This window comes from Salarias fasciatus, chromosome 20, assembly GCF_902148845.1.
Source record: "Salarias fasciatus chromosome 20, fSalaFa1.1, whole genome shotgun sequence".
NCBI classification, from domain to species: Eukaryota; Metazoa; Chordata; class Actinopteri; order Blenniiformes; family Blenniidae; genus Salarias; species Salarias fasciatus.
The window spans coordinates 27,149,301-27,168,575 of record NC_043764.1 but is presented as its reverse complement, the minus strand read 5'-3'; the positions used below and the strand labels follow the sequence as shown (position 1 = coordinate 27,168,575).

Genomic DNA, 19,275 nt, shown 5'->3' with positions numbered 1-19,275 from the left:
TGATGTGGGTCAAATGGGAATCAGGTACGGGTCAGATCCTGGTGTAAATGTGAGTCAGATGCAGTCGATGGGGGTCAGATGTGGGTTTGATCCAAGTCATTTGAAGGTCAGGTAAGATCCAGACCTCGTAGATGCCTCCACACCCACCCAGCTGTGTCCTGGATTCTCTTTGTTCTCGCTCTAACCGCCTTCAACCATTTCTCCCTTTGATTTGGAGCGTGTCCTGCTTGATGCTTCTCACAAATTTCTATAATGAGGCATCTGATCTTCAGCCTGTGAACCCAAACTGGAACAATTCAGCTGGATCTTTACTGAAACAAACCAACCGATTGAAATTGGAACAAACCAAGGAGTCCCTAATCTGAAACAAACCAAGTGACTTAAAATTGAACAAAGCAACTGAACCAAACTGGACCAGCCTTTAGCTCCTTAGCTATTCCTGTTTATAACACTGACTGATTTTTCATAATGATAGTTAAATTAACTTTATTTATCAGTGCCATTCAGGACACCCAAGGTTACATGTTAAAATACAGTTAAAGTGGGAGGGAGTTCCAGGGGTGGGGGGCCGAGTGGCTGAAGGCTCTGGCCCTCGTGGCGGTCATACAGTGAGGCTGAGGGATGGTGGGAAGGTGTAGCTGGGAGTCATGTAAGAGGGAGGAGACAGAGGAGACGTAGGGGGACAGGACTGGGATATGAAAGACTTGAATCAAACCAACTGCTGCAGCCACAGAGGTTTGAATTCGAAGCAGTCCAGGTGTGTGTTGGATAATCCGATGTTTACCGGTCTGCGGAGTGGAAGATGGTGTCGAACGCTGCGCTCAGACTGAGGACGAGGACGGAAATAAGTCCAGAATCAGCTGCAACTAGGAGATCATCGGTGACTTCAGTGAGTGGCGTTTCTGTGGCGTGGCGAGGACAGAAATAAGACCGAAGCTGCTCAGAAAGGTCGTAGTGGGAGAGGTGAGAGTGAATGAGGGAGGGTCACTGAACCCCATGGAGTCTGAGCAGCGTTTGTTTAGAACGGTGGTTACAGCAGCTATGGTATCCTTTATTGACATGAATACACACACACACACACACACACACACACACACACACACACACAGAAAGATAAGCCTGATCAGAGTTCACTCTGTGATGATGTAAGTGATGAGTGTGTTCAGGGAGTGGACTGTCGGAATGTGTGTGTGTGTGTGTGTGTGTGTGTGTGTGTGTGTGTGTGTGTGTGCGTGCGTGCGTGCGTGCGTGCGTGCGTGCGTGCGTGCGTGCGTGCGTGCGTGCGTGCGTGCGTGTGCGTGCGTGCGTGTGCATGTGCGTGTGTGTGCATGTGCGTGTGTGCAAATGGAAACTGAGCTCAGGAAAGACAGAAACTCTGAGATAGAGGCATTCATCTGTAGAGGTATCACACACACACACACACACACACACACAGGTGTTGTGCAGCGTCAATGTGTTAACAGCAGTTTGTACTGAGAGCTGCTGAAGCTTCATTCACAAACTGAAAGGACTCTTCGCCTCCTCTGTAACTGTTGGAATTGTTGCCGTTTTTCCAGGTTTTCTCAAGAGACCTGCGTTGTTTTTATTCCGTCGAGGATCTGAAAGTGTGAGCGAGTTATAACCGCGGGGTTGGTGTTGCCACAGCTCCTCGGTTGTTTCAGAGACCCGTTCATTCACCTCTCCCGCGGCGTCGTGTTTCTATTCACACTCAGAGACCAAGCGGCTTCACTGCAGACGGTGGCTCAGAGGTCAACGCTGTGAAAATATTTCAAATTGTATTGATTGAATCCAGTCTACAGGAGAAGAGGATTGAGTCAAGTTTAAACTACTGAGTTTCGAAATGCCATCCAGTTGCTGCATTGTCAACTACAGTAGCTGTTCTCACCATCACCATGGGATGATCAAAGGAATGGGCTTCAGTCGTATTCCAGCGCGGAAGAAGAACAGCTCAAGTCACGTCTCAAACTGTAAAGAATTAGCTTTAAAAGGTTGCTGTTCTTCAGTGATCTAGTCAAACTCTTCTCAGAATGCTAACACCCTGAAAGCAGCAGCAACAACAGCATTTAGCTGGAATACATTATTGAAAGCAGCCATCTCGTCAGATTTGCCTGAATTTTACATTTACATTATTTGTCGATCCTCTCTGAACATCTCCATCCTCACCTCTGCCTGTTGTAGTGACCTGAAGTTGCTGAACACTTTGTGTGTGTGTGTGTGTGTGTGTGTGTGTGTGTGTGTGTGTGTGTGTGTGTTCTCGTATTTCTATCCTTGTTGGGGCCAAATGTCCCCACAAGGATAGCAAAACGTGAAACGACGTGCCTTGTGGGGACCTTTTTCTGGTCCTAAGTAGGAGAAACAGTGTTTTCTTGACCATGTTGTTGTTACTGAAAAAAGTAAAAGTGCAAAAACATTTCTTTAGGGTTAGGCTTTGTTGTGGTGTGGGTTAGGGTTAGGGTAAGGGTCAGGGTTAGGGGCTAGACATGAATGGGAGTCAATGGAAGGTCCCCACAAGGATAGAAATACGAGACTGAGCGTGTGTGTGTGTGTGTGTGTGTGTGTGTGTGTGTGTGTGTGTTGGCCCTCAGACATAAAATCATGTACAGTTAATAGAAATGTCTAATTTTGGCAAGAGGTTGAGATCCGCTGATGGCTCTGACTGCTCATATGGATCCAGTCCTCTTGTTTTTTCATGGTGTCTTACCTTTGCCTTGTCTTTGAGCTTTTTCACGGTCCGGACCGACTCTGTTCTCTTTAGCCCGGTCCATTCAGTGGTGTTTTGGCCTGCTGTTTGTCTCCCTTTTTAATTCACTGTAGCAGCACCATTTAATTCTATTCTATTCTCTTTCTATAGCGCTGCAGCTTTAATAAGAACTGATCCAGCCTGGCCTGAACCAGCTGGACGTCTTCAGTCTAACCTTCAGAGTAGAGATTGAAAACCCTGTCCATCTCTCTACTTTTAGAAAACCGAAGAACCTCCAGCAAGCAGCACACTGACAGCCAAGTGTTCTGCTGTTCTTATGATATTTAGGTTGCAAAGCTCATCAGCGGGCAGCACCACAGCAGGTGGTCCAGCAGCAGCCTGAAGAGGTCTCAGGACCTGTTTACACAACGACGTTTTCTTTGCGTTTTGGGTGTTGGTTTACATGACGTCCATATTCTCCTGGTTTGGTGATTTTAGAGAGTCACCATAATAACAACCCAGCTTGGTCATCTGTCCATTAAAGTGTCTGTATTCCCTCATTCTTAGTTTTCATAGCGTGTTGTTCTCTGTATGCATTTGTGTGGCTTCATTACGAAAACATAGAACATCCACCGGTGGCCCAACATGAAAACAACTTCATTTTCTGCATTTCAGCTTTGTTTTCAAAATGTTGCCATGTAAACACAGAACTTTTGTGAAACAAAAACTCAAACATGATGCGTTTTCACTTTAAACATGTGAACAGGGCCTCAGTGTTACGAGCCCCGCCGTTTGGCCCACGTCACTGTTTTCAGTTCCATCCATCATTGTTTGATCCGCCGCAGTTTCACAGGTCTGACACGGCCGAGCGCATGAAGGGCGAGATCCAGGAGATGATGAACAAGACAGGAATAAACTGTGTCACTTTGTTTTCCTTGAAACCACTTAGTAGGTCAACAAACTGAATTCCAAAAAAAAAAAAAAAAAAATCACATCAAGATGGAAGGCCAAGAGTTCTGATCATGACGGCTCAAAGTGGAAATCAGCATCAGGACCTTCGTCACCTCCTCTCCTCCCATACCTCTCTCTCTATGCGAGCCTCTTTTCACTTGGTGGGAATCGTCGCTGTTTGTTTTTCTTTCCTGACTCCCACCTTCACATATGCTCCTCCATATTTAATGCGGGGCGTCTCGCAGCCTGTGTGTGCGTGAGTCAGTGCGTGCGCGTGTCAGTGAAATGTGTCGGCGACTGGTCTGCTTCTGTTTGCATGCCCAGCAGTGTGTGTTTGGTTGTGTATTCCCATGCCTATGCATACACACACACACACACACACACACACCCGTGTGTGTGGCTCCCTACTGTCTGTCACCATCTGCTGCTCTCGGCCTGAAGCAGCAACTCGGAGCTTTTCTCTGCTGATGGCACGTTTTTCTGTTGCCAGGAGACCAAATAAAAACCCGGCTGAATTAAAAACACGTTTGTTTGTGAAAGCGCGCAAGTTTCGGCAGCGAGTTTACTCCGATCCACGTTAGGCCGCACCAAGCTGAGAGGGGGAAGGAGGCAATGTCCCTCCTGAAAATGTTTAGGAATCAGGATGTGGAGAAAGTCTGTAGTTAGGCCACATGGAGTTCGACTGAAGGTCCCAGAGAAGGAAGGAGAATCAGGGAATAAGGAGGAAGAGAAGGATCCTGGCAAGTGGACAACACAAGAAGCATAGAAAGCATATTTTATTTGACCCATCCTAGAGCCTGCTAACACCTGCCATTAACATTCGTTTCGGATTGTCAGATCAGATGTGGCGAGCCCTGACGCACTGTTTACACTTGTCGGTTTACGGATTTCTGTCAGCTTTTTATCATCTGTTATGAGTTTAGTTTCGTTTAGTTTATTGATTTATGATTACGTGGACAGTCCTCTTTAATTTACCATACAGTAAAAGAGGGCAGCTTTAGCTTTTATAGCTGCAATGAGGGATGCTAAAAGGGAGTTAGTCACCTGTTTACAGGAAAACCATTTAATCGGAAGCACTGGTTGAGGTACAAGTCATCCGGCTCGCTCTGGACAGTATGTGATGGTGGTCAGAATCAGAATCAGAATCATCTTTATTGTCATTGCAACAAGTTACCGAAGTTACAAGTTACAAGAAAATTACATGGGTTTTAAAGAGGCCCAGGCAGCCAGTAACAGCGCTCCGTCTTGAAAGAGAAAGGAACTTAGACAGAAATTGCGGGGGGGTAAAAAAAAAGGATACATCAATTCAGATCGCGGTTCCAAAAGGGAGTCGTGATAAGAAGTAATTTATTGAACAAGGATATAAAGCCAGGGCTGTCACAAAGTTCAACTTTGAATGAATTTTAGGTTACCTTTAGTTCAGATTGGAATTCTCTTGGCTGTTCTCATCATTGTCCTCAGGTTTAAAGTGAACAGTGTTTTAATGTTAGCTTTTCATGGTGTTTGGTCTGTAAGGCTAGAAATAGGCCAGCATGAACGTCTAGAGCGAACGTTGCTGGCCCATGAAGACACATCAAGTTGCCTGTCATATATAAAACACATTTGAACAGGGAATTGGAGTTTGAAGATGAACTTTTCACCTTGTGTTCAAAATCAAAAAGACAGTGACATCCCCGGTAAAGAAGTTCCCAGTGAGGAGATTCTTCTTAGCTGATAAAAATTGAGCTGGAGAAGGATTGCAGTTAAGTAACGAAGCAGGACGTATGAGACAAGAAGGAAGAGATGCTGTCCATGAAGGGAACCAGGATGTAAATGAAAAAGAACATCAGAAGATTCCTGCTTCGAGAACGATGAGCGAAAGTCAGGGAACGAGGACTTTGTTCCATTTATGGAACGAGACGGAGAACGAGTGTCTAGTTTATGAAGACGACGGCACAAAATTCCTCACTTCACTGAAATCTTCCTGCATGGCAGAGTGTGCTCAGTGACTTCCTGTTTCCTCCCACCTGCAGCTCAGCCGCCATGTCTAAAGCGACGGTGAAGAAGCTGCACTGGCGCTCCAAGGTAAGATACGTGTCCGTCACATCTGTCCATCTTCCTCTTCCATCACACCTGTGCTCAGACCGAACCAGCGTGTCCTGACTCCCATGTCGTCTGCAGGTGCAGGAGAGCTTCGTCCCTCTGGGCGGCGCCGGATCAGGGGAGCTGGGTCTGGCCATCGGGGGCGGGGCCGACTACGGCGAGTTTCCGTTTGTCACCGCGGCCCCTGGGGGCGGGGCTACCGTGGGCGACATCATCCTGGAGATCGGAGGGACGCCGGTGTTAGGGATGACGCTCGGTGATGTCAGAGGAGTCCTCAACTCGTGTCCCCATCCAATCAGAATCAAGACTGTCTCACCAGGTCAGACAAGTGTGTGTGCCATTTACTTCACGTTATAAAAAGAAAAACTGCTTGTGATTAACTGTGTGTGTGTGCGTGCACGTCAGGTTCGTCCCTGTGTAAAGACCTCAGGTTGTACCTCAGTAAGTGTTTCACTCCGGGTTCGATGGACAGTCAACTGCAGCAGCTCATCAGAGAAAACCTGTACCTGCGAGCCGTACCATGTGAGACTCACACACACACACACACACACACACACACACACACACACACACACACACACACACACACACACACACACACACACACACACACCTATCATTCCAATCCTCTTCCTCCTCCTCCTCCTCCCAGGTACGACCCGGCAGCCCCGGGACGGGGAGATTTCAGGTGTGGACTACAACTTTGTGTCCATCGAGGAGTTTTTCTCTCTGGAGGAGTCGGGAGCGCTGCTGGAGAGCGGCAAGTTCAAAGGTAAGAGAAAGAAGCTCCCCCACCACACCACAATCAGCTGAAACACAAACTAAAATAACGACCAAAAGACAAAGAAAACGTGACAGGGAGCTTGATGTTTTCCAGTGTGGAGTCCGTGTGACTGAATTTGGATCTTTTTAACTGTTTTTTTTTTTTTTTTTTAAGCGCTCAGGAGGTAAAGAGGATTTATTGTCTGTAATCCTTCAAACCTCAAACACCAAAACTGCCCCCCCCACCACCCCCTACCCCTCACCCCCCACCCGCCCCACATCTGACTGTGCTTTCATTCAACACCCTCCACCCCTCCACCCCTACACCGTATTAATCTGAGGGGATTAATGGAACTAAAATAGAAACTGAATTCACACATTTGGACAAAGTGTGACTGAAAACGTCCTTGCCCAAGCTCCATCTTTAGTTTTCTGTCTCATGCTCAAAGCTTTCTAATGGAAAAATATTAATTTGTCAAGTTTTATTGTTTTTCTTTACAGTTATAAAAGTATTTCTAGCATGACAATAAATGAATAACACAGCTAAGTGGCTGCAAAGAGACACAACGTGACAGCAGAGAGATTTTATTCGACTTCAGAGTGGGAAACAGAGAAATTTAGAGAAAATCTCAAAACAGATGAACTGCCACTAAGAGTAATATTTTCCTCCAGAGCGTCATAAGTCCAGGACATATTCTCCTGGTTCTGGTCCAGATTCTCCTGGACTTGGTATTTTTAGAGTTGACAGTCACAATAATAGCAACCCAACTTGATCGCCGTTGTCGTATGAAGACACATCATTTTCAAAACATTGTCGTGTAAAATGCGAAATCTTTCAGAAATTAGAAATGTTCAATGTGTGAACATGTATTCTGTTGCCGTCCGCTCGCAGGGAACTACTACGGGACGCCCCGCCCCGTCCACATCGGCCCGGAGAGCCCACCAATCACGTACCAGGAGCACCGAAACCTGCTGAGGAACTTCAGGACGAGGAGCAAGTCTCTGAGCAACCTGGAGAAAGCCGTGGAGGAGGGCGACAACAGTGAGGAGGACAGCGGCCTGTCAGGTACGTGGAAGCTCTGGCCACACAGGCCCCGCCCCCCTCACCTGCGGCTCACCCGCCTTCTCCTCCAGCAGGTTCGGCTAAAGCCCCGCCCACCACCCTGCCTCTCAGCCAGTCGTGGGAGTCGGCGGCGGAGAACGGGGTGCGAGGAGTGGGGAGGAGGAGAGGAGCAGGAGGAGGTCCACTGCCTGAAAACTGGGAGATGGCCTTCAGTGACTCAGGGGAGCCCTACTACATCGAGTGAGTTCTGCTTCATAAAGATAACAGATAACACGCCTCCCGGCTACAAAAACACACGGCCTCAACACAAGTTGACACCCTGTAACACTCAGGACCTGATCGACGAGCGTTTCCCCTCCACTCGGATGTTGTGACCGGCCGTCTCTCGCATGGTGTCAAATTCAAACATAGCTGCTTTAACCGAGGTGTGCTTTGACACCTTTAGGAACCGTTTAAAGTGAAAACAATAGTCTTTATGTTATAGTAAGTAGTGATTATGATTACGATGCGGATGATGATGACGATGATAGTGATGATGATGGTGATAACGGGAGTCTTCCCCACAGCACTGGTGAGGCCCCTTCTGAAGTTTGACCCCAGCCTTTTTAATAACTACAGACCTGTATCCAACTTACTGTTTTTAAGTAAAAAAAAAAATAGGAGTTTTTAACCAACTCAATGACTTTTCAATTAGAAATAATAATTTAGAAAAACATCAGTCTGGCTTTAAAGTGAACAACAGCACTGAGACGGCCCTTTTACAGATTTTAAATGACATCAGTTGGAATTTAGAAAATAAAAACGTGCCGCTTTTGACACAGTAGACCGTCAAATTTTATTAAATAGAGTGAGACACCTGGTGGGCCTCTCTGGTATTGTTCTTAACTGGTTCAGTTTTCATCTCACAGATGGATGTTTTTATGTTAGTATGGATGCATGTTCCTCAGGAACACATGAAAATAGGTGTGGGGTTCCCCAAGGCTCAATTTTAGGTTCCATTTTTTTCAACCTTTACATCAGTTTTTACGCCGATGATACTCAGCTGTACATCGCTGCGTCTCCTGATGACTCAGGGCCAATAGAAACCTCTTTTAACTGTATCTCAGACATCAAGTCAAGGATTGCAGTGAATTTCCTGCAGCTCAACCAGAACAAAACTGATATTTTAGATATCATTCCTGAAGGCCAGAGAGAAAAACCTTCATCAAAACTACTAGATTTTAAACCAGCACAATCTGTACAAAACCTGGTGTGATTTTCGACTCTGAGCTGAATTTTATCTCACATATTAAAAATATAACTAAGATTGGATTTTATTCATCTTAAGAATATAGCCAGAGTCGCCCGGTTCTCTCTCAGGCCAGTACAGAGGTGCTAATGCAGCTTTTATCTCCTGTCGGCTAGATTACTGTAATGCCTTGCTCTCTGGTCTTCCAAAAAAGAGCTTTTCAGATCTCCAGTTATTCCAAAATTCAGCCGCACGCGTGCTGACGAGGGTCAGGGGGCGGAGCCACATTACTCCAGTGGTACAAGTGGCTGCATTGGCTCCCTGTCCGCTTCAGGATCAAATTTAAAGTGCTTTTACTATAGTTTATAAATGTTGTAGCGACCTTGCGCCTTCTTATTTAGCTGATTTGTTTTTACCATATCGACCCTCGCGGGCCCTGAGGTCCTCTGGCAACGCTCTACTTTTTAGCCCCACTGTTTTCCTCGAGGGGGTCCTTCACACTCCGGGTTTGAGCCAACTTCCTGCCGGGGGAGCTGTGTGTGAACCTTTTTGGCCCGGCTGGCTGGGGGGCTCCCCACCTCGGTGTGGGGTCCCCCAGTCTGGTGGGGTGGGGGGCTCGGGTGCCGATGCCTCCGCAGTCTTGGTCTACATCTTCTCCCAGTGTGGATGGTGTTTTCCACAATGTTCAGTTTTGTGCGCATGCAATTTGTGGAGAAAGTCTGTGTTTATTGCATTATATATTATTATATATTATATATATTATATATTATTGGTGGGAGGAACAGCACTTCTTTTTATGCTGTGTTTAATGTATTTTAAATGCTGTGAAGCACTTGGTGTTTTTATTCATCTGAAAAGTGCTCTGCAAATAAATTTTGATTGATTGATGATGATGACGATGATGATGATGATGATGATGATGATGATGAAGTCGTTCTCTCCTCCCGTCCAGTCATAACTCAAAGACGACCAGCTGGCTGGACCCCCGCACCCACAACAAAGAGCCCACTACCTGCACTGAGTGTGAGTTCCTCCCAGCAGCCAGCAGGGGGCAGCACACACACACACACACACACACACACACACACACACACACACACACACACACACACACACACACACACACACACACACACGCCAGCTGTTTGAACCATGTCATCCACATACAAGGGTTATGAATTCATGTGCTAAAGACATCTGAATGTTTCCCCCGTCCCGCCCGTCCTCTGCCCCGCAGTACCGGAGTTCACCGAGCAGCCCAGCCAGCTGAGAGGTTACTCCATTCACACTCGACTCTCCAAGGGGCCTCGAGGTTTCGGCTTCAACATCGTTGGAGGGAGTCGACCTCGAGAGTTTCTGCAGGTGTATAGTGTCACGCCTGGAGGACCCCCGGCTCTCAATACAGGTAATATTACTGCTGTTACTGCTACCAATACTACTACAACTAATATTACTGTTAATAGTAATACTACTACTATTACCACTTTGACTATAATTGCTACTAAGACTTTATTGCTATTTTTTAAAATTTCATTTAGTTGATTACTGTTAGCACTGTAGGGCCTGGCTAAACGATGCTAATGCTACCTGGAAGTGGTAACCTGTCAATCAACCTGCTCTCAGCCAATCACTGGTGAGCCTGAAGAGTTGTTGGCTGTGCTCTTCCCTGATTGGCTGACGGGAGGCAAAAAGGAAAAGCCTTCAGAGCTACATGTGAGGAGGATTACTGTGCCGTTTCACTCTCAGCTCTTTATTCTTCTCATACACACAATCTCATGATTTACAACTAATCCACTGGCACACACGCACACACACACACACACACACACACACACACACACACTCGTTTTAATCTGTTGGACTCTCACGTGCTCCGAGGATCAACAGGAGTGTAATGTGAAACAACCTGAAAGCAGCAGAGACTCAGACATTAGAAAAACACCACACAAAGCCATCATGACACTACACACACACTCTCACACTCACTAAGACACAGTTGTTTGTGTAACTTGAGGCTCCACTATAAATAAGGAAGCAAATTCGCAAACCAGTAACGTCTAGCAGTCCTCTGTGGTGCTGATCTCCTGAAACTTTGTGCATAAAATGTTACACAAAATATTGAATATTGAATGTTTCAGATTCTGGCAGGGGTTTGCGGTGATGTTTGTGCACTATGTACAGTGAGGGTACCACTTTCAGGTCTCATATGGACCAAACATAAGGAAAAAACTGAGGTCAACTATTGTCCTTTTTTTAAATTGTTTAGCTCATTCTTAGAAAATGCGGCTATTATTGCAGAGTGAGGTCTAAAATCAGCTTTTTGTGTGTGTAAATTCAGATCTCAGTGGATTCTGTGTAAAATGAAAAGCCAAAAAACATATAAACACACATGAAATCAAGAAATTTGGATATTTTCAACAGGTTTGAACTAAAAAAAAAAAAAAAAAGCAGCCTTGATTAAAAACTCTTAAATTTTAATCTCAGTTTGAGTTGCATCAATATGGACATTGCTAATCTGAGGTCCCCATCTCCTGGTCTCTCTTGTTCTCTCTCTGTCACTCGGGGTCTTGCAGCCGACATCCTGGTCTACATCAACGACAACTGTGTGCTGGGTCGCTCTCACAAAGAGGTGGTGGAGATGCTGAAGTCCGTGCCAATGGGTCAGAGTGTGGACGTAGTGCTGAGGAGAGGATACCCAATGCTTTACAACCCCGACGGGTGTCCCAAACAGAGCCTTGAGACGGTACGGAATCCTTTTTCACCTGAAACTGTTAATTCAGGATCATCCTCCAGTGTTGTGGTCTGTGTGGGGTCATTCTGCAGTCCCACACAGTCCAGATTAGTGCTGATCGTTAAACCTCATGTCTGTGTTTTTGAATTCGGACAGCCGCAGACCCCAAGTGAGTCGTCCAACCTCAGCCGAGGCCTGACGCACCTCACCTACAGCCGCACGCTGGACGCCAACGGCAGCACGACAGGTCAGGACGAGCATTCAGAAAGCTGTGTTTTCCAACAGCTGGGACACTACTGAGCACATCACATTTCTGTCCTTTCGTCTGAAATCCAGGATCGGCACAAACCCCGCCCTCCTACACCACTCAGCCAATGACGAACGGAATCACGAGCCCGCCCACCCCCACATCCTCCGACCCCCCTCTGTGTCCGCCGCCCCCTCCAGAGAGGACGCCAACAAGCCACAGCGACTCTGACGGCGGCCCATCAAGCGCTGGAACTCGCAGGTCGGTGTTCCTCAGGGTCTCCACTTGGGACCACTACTGTTTTCTTTTAACATGAAGTCTGATATCTAGAATACTTTTAGCAAAGTATAGGTACAATGCTAGGAATGTTGTCTCCCCACGTTTAAGTTTTCAGTGTTTGATTCTTTTGAGGAAAATGAGCACTTAAATGCTTCTGTTGAATTCAGCTGAAGTTTGTTGTGCTGGAGTTTTAAACTACTGTAGTGACTATGGTGAGAAGAGGGAAGTGAACTGGAAGCTGATCAGTTCTGACAGTTCAGATTGGCTGTTTGTCCAGGAGGCCTCCTTCAGGGTCAGAGGATAAAATAGATCAGTGTCTATGTTCAAAATGTACACTTGATGGGTGACGCTCCACGAACATGTTCACCTTTTTACGAAGAATTTCTGGTTGTGGAGGAACTGAAGAACACAGTCCTGGGTCTATCTGACCCTTCATTTCCTCCTCCTCCTCCTCCTCGTAGGTCTTCTCTGATTCGCTACAGCAGCAGCACGCTCCCCGCCTTCTCCTCCTCCTCCCTCCTCCACCATCAGAGCTCCAAGTCTTCTGAGAGCGACCTGTCCACCTCCACGCTCCCCATCTGCTCATCCACCCTCCCCGCCTCCTCCTCCTCCCATGCCCTGTCCAAGCTGCCCCTCTCTCAGCCTGAGACGGGCCTCCACCAGAACTCCACCAGCCCGACCTCCACCAGCAACAACAACACCCCTTCCTCGTCCACGTCGCCCAGCGCCCCCACGCAGCGCCCCCCGATGCCCCAGACCTCCCTCGCCGTGACCCCGCCCAGAGACGTGCCGCCCTGCGGCTTCAACGGCTGCCCCGCCAGCCACCCGGCGCCCTCGACGGCCCCCAGGGGGAACCCGGGCCTGGTGCTGGCTCTGGGCGCCGGGTCGCCCGGGTCTGCTCACGGCGGGGAGCTTGTGCCAGTGGCCTTGGGGAGAAATGAGGGCGGTGGGCTGGGCTTCAGTGTGACGGCAGGCGGGCAGAGCGGGCAGCTGGCGGTGGTGAGGCGGGTTTGGGATCGGAGGCAGTGCCCCTCGCTGCAGTCTGGAGACGCCATAGTGAAGATCAACGGAGCGGACGTACAGAGCTTCAACTTCTCCCAGGTCAGCAATTACCACTGAGTCACAGAATCATATTTTCCACGAGTCACTGAGGCATTGAATCCTTGAATCACTGAGTCCTTCAGTTTTTGAGTTGCTGTTTTATGGAGTTGCTGAGTTACTGAGAAACGGAATCGCTAAATCACCGAATCCCATCATTGAGTTGTTGAACTATTGAGTCACTGAATCTCTGAGACACTGATAGAGATGGTTACGGTATTGATACCGTATTGGTTCAAATCTGAAAAGTAACCACTAAATCACGTCACCAAGTCATTGAGTTGCTGAGTTGCTGAATCACTGAGTCATTATGTCACTAAATTGTATTCCTGTTTGATCAATTAAAGTTACACGTTATTTTGTCAATTTTCCTGTTCGTGTGCATGTGCGTGTGTGCGTGCACGCAGGTGCAGAGAATCCTGCAGGAACACACCAAGCAGGGAGAGGTGGTCCTCCTGGTCTACAGAGGAGGTATCTGAAATATGAAACATTGATTTCAGAAAAAAAAAAAAAAAAAGGACTTTTTTAATGTCAAATGGGATTTTATTTTGAAAACTGACCTCTTACTTTTACCCTACAACTCAGGTCACATATCCTCGCCAGTCGTCACGCCAAATATCTACAAGCCCCTCTCCTCCCCCCACGGCCCCACCACCCCGTCCTCTTCCTCCTCCTCCTCCTCCCACCTGCCCACCTCATCCGACTTGCCTTCCCCGTCCACGGGTGCCTTGGTGGGGGGCGTCCCCCCACTCAGCCAGGCCGGCTTGGCCCTCGGGAGTTTCAAGGAGGGGCACCTACCAGCTCCAGGGACCCATCAAGGTAAACGTCTGGTTTTTGACACTATTACATGGTATTTCAACGGAAAATTAATCATTTCAGAAAAACTTGATGTTTGACAGCAATGTCAATTTCTATAGAAACAGCTGAATGATGTAGTTATCATGCCATGCCACTAAGCGGCGCTGTCGTTTGATATAGACTTTGTTCCTGTTGTTTTACCATGATTGAACGCTGTGATTAAAGTGACCCGCCCTGTCGGCCTCCCAGGGGCCCCTCCTATACAGACGCCTAACGGGCCCTCGGCCTCGACGCTCATCCAGAGCACCAGCTTCCTGGACTCGGTCCCCGTCACGCTGACCCTGGAGCCCCGCGACCTGCTGGGCGTGGAGGAGAGCGCCGGGGGGCCTCCTCCGCTCAGAGGGGGAGCACTGGGGGCCGTCAGCAAGGACAGCAGGGGAGGAGTGAAGACGGTGGAGGTGGAGCTGAGGAGGCGGCCGGGAGAAGGCTTCGGGTTCGTCATCGCCTCACAGGAAGTGAGCGGAGGTTAGTGAGACGAGCTTTCACCTCGCTCCATAGAGCCCTCAGCTTGTTTACACCAAATACTCAATAAAATAGTTTCTGTATATTATCCTTTATTTCCATGTTTGTCAGAAATCAGCACAAGCTTTTGGGTTGTTGTCTTCTGTTGATGGTCTTACTGACATTGTCGGCTGGGCAGATTGTTATCAACCTCGTGTGTAAACATTAGAAGAGGCAATAGCCTGCAGGTTGACCTCTGACCTTATGGAAACAGAAAAAGCATGTGGTGATTAAAGTTTGGCTCGGTTTGGGAATGGTTAACAGTTTGGTTTAACATACATCCGTTTACTTGCTGGTTGCCATGGTGACAGATGCACAAGGGGAATGCTCTGACATGATTACGACTCGGCTTCCGGAACGAAAACTGCGCTGTTATCTTCAAGTAAATGTTAGAAATCTGCTGTTACTGATGCTATTTTAATCAAACAGTACAACGTGAAACTCCACGGTGTGATACGTCATTGTGTCAAGGTACGACGACATATGAGGGCATTTGATTCAACATGACGTTTCCCAATACAGCACAATACGATATGAGATAAAACACTCATTTTATGTCACAATATAATATCACTTGACTCAACCAGCCTTGACTTGATGTGTCATGACGCACAATATGACAGTTCTACATGGTATGATACGACATTCTGTGAACAATGCAACATGCACCACGATGCATAACTATACAAGACAAGAAGACATCACATGATACAATAGGACTCAGGTTATGACACCATACAGGATAATATGTCGTGACATGGCACGACATGACTCAATACAACAAGGTATTGATACGTCACGACATGGCATGACTCAGTACAACATGGAAAGGCACTGTACGTCACGGTACATAATGACATGACACGTCATAACATGACATTATACAATAATATCACACTATCCAGTATGACACAATGCATCCTCGTATGAATCACACATCATGACTGGTCACAGTATCTGACAAGATACTTTAACACATATCATGGTAATCCATGATAGGACCACAATACATTCCGATGACATGCAGCGTGATACAAAACTGTCAGTCACATTATCACAGGTTTGTGACAATACAAGACGACACTTTCTGAACAGACAGGATTTGATACAACACACAGTGACACCAAGTTATGACACAACACTGCATGACAAAATATGGCATGGTATGAATTCGCGACACACCAAAACCAGGGCGAGCAGATGATCCAACGCTAATCTTTAGCTATTTGGTGATCGATTTGAGTACTTGATAAATGTCATGAAGCAGGGGTGTCCTGGAGGGCGGCAGCCCTTCATGTCTTCCATGTCTGACGGCCACTCATTGCCCTCAGCTGTGTGTCTACGCCCTCAGCTGTGTGTCTACGCGATGATGATACTCCACATTTGGACGTTCCACAAGGTCCGATATGATACGACTCCCTCAGCCAAGAAGAATCTTTTCTAGGATTTCTAGGATGAACACGTGCCAGCAGGACTTGCGTACACAAAATGTGTGTTTGTTGTGGGTGAAAGTTCAGCGAGTTGATGATTTCTGGAGTTTGAACAGAAGCTGGAGGCTTTGTTTGTTCACGGGAAGAAAGAGAACAGCAGGTTCGGTGTGTGGATTTATTTTGGTTTCACTGTTTTTGAGATAAACTGTCATATCTGCACAAGTGGACAATGAGGCTTTTTTATCGGGACAAACTGTTTCTCTGTCGCTGTTCCTGCAGCAGCTCACAGAAAATAAACAAAGTGTTAAGATTGTTTCAACGGAAATATCAACTCAGATTTTTTTTTTTTTTATTATTATTCTTTTTTTTTTCTTTTTTTTTCAAATAAAAAAGACAAAAGTGCAGCTTTACAACCACAGGAAGCAGCACCTGACCTGGAACGAACAACACTGACGAACATCCCTCAGATGCATCACCTCCTCCACCCCCCCCCCCCCCCCCCCCCACCCCACCCCCTTCTGCTCCCCCGCTGAAAGCATAACAATCCTCTGCACTGTTAGCCTTCCTCCCCTGACATGTGTGAGTGAGTTTCAGTTCCCTCCCTCTCTTATCTGGCGAGGCCACGCCCCCTCCGACTGCCCCGCTCTGCAGCTCCCTCTCTCAGAGGCAGACGGAGGCAGGGGTGGCTGAAAGGTGGAGAGACGCTGGTTTGGTTGTTGGCTCGGACGGACGTTGGTCTGCACGTCGGTGTGTTTTTGTCTCTTTGTCGGCTCTGCCTGTCCGAACTCGCCATCATGTTGGAGCGACTGCAGTCAGCTCTGAAAACTGTTAAAGACTCCAAACGTAAGTCATTCAGACTCTTCTACCACTGTGGATGGATGGATGGATGGATGGATGGATGGATGGATGGATGGATGGAGAACATATGAAACTGATTAGATGATTGGGTGATTTCATTAATGCATAGATAGATGGTTATGGGGTGAATGATGGGGTCTATGGATGGATTATGAATAAATAAATGGAAAGGTGGATGGATGGATGGATGGATGGATGGATGGATGACCAGATTGCTCAAAACAAGAACGCGAGAATAAACACTGGCAATGAGAAACAAAGCAGCTCCAACTTCAAGAGGTGTACCAAGAAGCGAAACGACAGAGAAGCACAAAAACAAACTTCCTCACCTCTTTCCTCACATTGTGTTCGCCACGGCACGTCACATGACGTTACTTCATGTCTGAGGCTGGATCGAACTGCACCCTCCTCCTCCTCCTCCTCCTCCTCCTCCTCCTCCTCCTTTATCAGCTCTCAGGAATTTCTGAAATATTTTCACCTCATTGAGTATATCTGAAGTTGTGTGTGTGTGCGTGCGTGTGTCTTTGTGAGAACTAGAGTGAGTTTCAGAGAAAATGTTCTCTCAGTTGGAGTTTTCTTTCAAGTTGAACAAAGGTGGAAGTGTGTGTGTGCGTGCATGTGTGCGTGCATGTGTGCGTGTACAGTGGAGCAGCAGCTGGTTTCGCTGAACCTCTCTCAGCCTTTGGGGAGTTCAGTGTCTGACCGTGAGAGTCCAGGTTAAAGAACTATCAGCACGACAACCTGAAACGTGTCATGATTCCACTCATTTTGAGGCTCGTGTAAAACAGGTTGTTGACGAAAAGTTTTTGTCAGTATGAGCTGAGATCCTGATGTTAGTTAGTGTCTCTTCGATGTGTTCTAAAGGAGACCTGTCAGCAGAGAGACACTGAGAGGAATTTGTTCTGGACTAGTTTAAAACTGTCAGACTTTGCTCAGTCCCGGTATCAGATCAGTCCTGGTGTCAGATCTTATGTATGACCGGATCTCAAATCTGGTCTCATACTTGGCTGCAGATCTGGTGTCAGATTTTATGTCATTCTTGATTTCAGACCTGGTTTCATATTTGGCTCCAGAGAAACCTGCAGGACTGAATGAGCTAACCAGCTGATCAGTGACTCATTACTGCTCCCTAGAAGACAGAGGTGGTATTACATTATTGTTCCCTTCTTTTTTAAGTTGCAAGACACAATTTTGGGGTCAAAATCAGGAGAATCAACAGCACAGATATGAGTCATATTAGAAAACGTGACATCTCGTCAGGGAATCGTATTTCTACCCATTTTCTTTTTCTAAAGAGTTTTCCATATCGGTCTGAACTCAGAAGCTGACACTCGTTTACAGCGTCACCTCCATTGTTGTTTTCATGCTGGTCGAGTTTCATTACGACTGACTCTGAGAAGAATTCACGCTCCGACCGTCGACCGTTGTTCAGAGGTTATATAAAGAATGAATTGTGTCTGTGTATATGTGAGTTATGTAAGCGTGAGCTCCGGTGACACAAGCCTGTAAATTTCACTGACGGAGTTGTCAGTTTGTGTCCAGATGTGCCGTCAGCCTCCAGCTGTGACTCGCTCTGAGAACACAGCCGGAACCGACGCGCCTGAACCCCAAACCAAGGCCTTCCTCTTATTGTTCAGTCAATATCTCCTCGCACATTGCAGGGAAGAGCTCCAGAAGCGGCCAGGTGTCGCTGTGTGGAGGTGTGTGTGCTGTGCAGTTAGCTGTGCAGTATTAGCACGCCGAATGAGAAATGTTAAACTTTCTATAAATAGTAGCTTCAATCCATAATTCAGCAAAGCAGCTGACCTGAGAGTGTTTGACAAACTGGAGCGCAGGTGAGTCCACCTGCTTACTGTACTGTGAAATTACACACTGTGCATACACACACATACAGTAGGCTACACACATGCATGATTGTTTCCCAGTACTGGTGAGAACCGTTGGCAAAACAATACATTTGGGCCCTTGAATCCAAATAGAAAAGTAACATTGTCGATTATAGAGCATCTTCCTCCCTCCAGCTTCAGCAAGCATCCAGATTATAGAGCATTTTATCTAGGGGACTGGAATTTTGGTTCGTTCTGATAATTAAGAAATAACACATTTAGTGGCGTTTCATTTTTCCTCCCCAGCATGAGAAGCCTTCATGCTGGTGCTAAATGTTTGATTTGAAGCCCGTGCTGGTCCCCGTGTTGCGTTCACTGTCTGCTTTTCCGCAGCGCCTCAATGAATCATGCATGCTAACAGTGGCTGAAACATTTCCTCCGAACAAGTCGTCTGCTTATGAAAATCCCATCAAACATTAATCTGTGGAGGTGAAAGTCAGCCGTGTGGCTTCTCGGCGCTAACCGCACACATCCGTATCACGGCTGAATTTTCTGAACAGACACAAAACAGAACTTTGAAAACAGGAAGCACAAATTAGCTAACTCATAGTTAGCTTTTCTGTTTTGTTAGCATAGGGTTAACTTATTTAATTAGTTAGCTTTGACTTATTTAGTTAGTTA

At 46.9% G+C, this 19,275-nt stretch overlaps 1 protein-coding gene across 1 annotated transcript in view; it reads left to right on the top strand.

Annotated features, from left to right (window-relative positions):
• Window positions 1–19,275, top strand: part of magixa (MAGI family member, X-linked a) — a 30,424-nt gene that overhangs the window by 5,149 nt on the left and 6,000 nt on the right. Inside the window, exons 2-16 of the mRNA XM_030118878.1 lie at window positions 5,644–5,695; window positions 5,792–6,032; window positions 6,119–6,235; window positions 6,366–6,485; window positions 7,368–7,541; window positions 7,610–7,778; window positions 9,719–9,789; window positions 10,004–10,171; window positions 11,340–11,509; window positions 11,654–11,744; window positions 11,834–12,005; window positions 12,485–13,124; window positions 13,529–13,592; window positions 13,707–13,940; window positions 14,169–14,444. Of these exons, the coding sequence (XP_029974738.1) occupies window positions 5,654–5,695; window positions 5,792–6,032; window positions 6,119–6,235; window positions 6,366–6,485; window positions 7,368–7,541; window positions 7,610–7,778; window positions 9,719–9,789; window positions 10,004–10,171; window positions 11,340–11,509; window positions 11,654–11,744; window positions 11,834–12,005; window positions 12,485–13,124; window positions 13,529–13,592; window positions 13,707–13,940; window positions 14,169–14,444 (2,749 nt within the window). The 5' untranslated portion in view covers window positions 5,644–5,653. The remainder of the gene's footprint in view (window positions 1–5,643; window positions 5,696–5,791; window positions 6,033–6,118; window positions 6,236–6,365; window positions 6,486–7,367; window positions 7,542–7,609; window positions 7,779–9,718; window positions 9,790–10,003; window positions 10,172–11,339; window positions 11,510–11,653; window positions 11,745–11,833; window positions 12,006–12,484; window positions 13,125–13,528; window positions 13,593–13,706; window positions 13,941–14,168; window positions 14,445–19,275) is intronic.